The sequence below is a fragment of the Buceros rhinoceros genome, unplaced genomic scaffold (assembly GCF_000710305.1).
Source record: "Buceros rhinoceros silvestris isolate BGI_N320 unplaced genomic scaffold, ASM71030v1 scaffold45469, whole genome shotgun sequence".
Classification (NCBI taxonomy): Eukaryota; Metazoa; Chordata; class Aves; order Bucerotiformes; family Bucerotidae; genus Buceros; species Buceros rhinoceros.
In genome coordinates, this window is record NW_010432923.1 from 2,082 (window position 1) to 3,210 (window position 1,129).

The 1,129-nt window shown below is 56.7% G+C and overlaps 1 protein-coding gene across 1 annotated transcript in view; it reads left to right on the forward strand.

Annotated features, from left to right (window-relative positions):
* GZF1 (GDNF-inducible zinc finger protein 1) overlaps positions 1-1,020 on the forward strand; it is a gene marked incomplete at its 3' end in the record, with an annotated part of 1,774 nt that extends 754 nt beyond the window's left edge. The window contains exons 2-3 of the mRNA XM_010143929.1: positions 3-739; positions 903-1,020. Coding sequence (XP_010142231.1) covers positions 3-739; positions 903-1,020 — 855 coding nt within the window. The remainder of the gene's footprint in view (positions 1-2; positions 740-902) is intronic.
* Positions 1,021-1,129: the final 109 nt, after the last annotated feature.

A 1,129-nucleotide genomic window follows, 5' to 3' on the forward strand; every position in this document is an offset into this window, starting at 1 on the left:
AGAAAACGGATAGAAAGAAGGAGGCGATGAAGCCTCCTTGTGCCAAACTCCGAAGGGCCAGTGGGAGGCTGGCCGGGAGGAAGGTGTTTGTGGAGATCCCGAAGAAGAAGTACACGAGGCGGCTGAGGGAGCAGCAGAAGAGCGCGGAGGCTGCTGTGGAGGAGAGCGGGTCACCTCCAGAGCCAGAGGAGTGTGAAGTGGAGAGGGAGGAGGAGCAGGCGGAGAACAGCATCAAACCCGAAAGCGAAGAATGCGACGGCAGCTTCGAATTGGAGGAAAACCTGCAAAAATTGGAAGAGGAGAAAAAGAAACGGGGCAGCAACTTCAAGTGCAGCACATGCGACAAGGAATTCCTGTACGAGAAGAGCTTCCTCAAGCACATAAAGCACAGCCATGGCATTGCGGCCGAAATCGTTTACCGGTGCGAAACCTGCAGCCAGACCTTTGCCAACCGGTGCAACCTCAAAAGCCACCAGCGGCACGTCCACAGCAGCGAGCGCCACTTCCCTTGTGAGCTCTGCGGTAAGAAGTTCAAGCGGAAGAAGGACGTCAAGAGGCACATTCTCCAGGTTCATGAGGGTGGTGGGGAGCGTCATCAGTGCCAGCAGTGTGGAAAGGGGTTGAGCTCCAAAACGGCCTTGAGGCTCCATGAGAGGACGCACACAGGCGACAAGCCTTATGGGTGCACAGAGTGTGAGGCTAAATTTTCTCAGCCTTCTGCACTTAAAACCCACATGAGGTACGAACGGACTTCACTGGCCTTGTTAGATTCTGGGGGGAGAAACAGAGGCCCCTGGATCAGCCCTCGAGCCTTCGAGTGAAGTGGGGATGTGAAACCTGACTGGAAAGTGTCCGTAGCTCCCTTTTTTTTAGAGCTTCTGGGGTTTTTTCCCGCTTTTCAGGCGAACCATCACTATCCTCACGCCAGAGCGGAGGCGCGCGGGTGAAGCGCACCGGGAGCTTTTCCCCGGGGAGCTTTTCCCCGGGGAGCGGGCCCCATCCGGGTCAGGGCAGGTCCAGGTGAGAAAAGCTGGAGATCCTGTAGGATCAGGGCTCTGGTTACACGCACTGATCCAGAACGGCGTTATGCTCTGAGTAAGGAGACACTCCAGAGCGGCTGGGCCGCCTG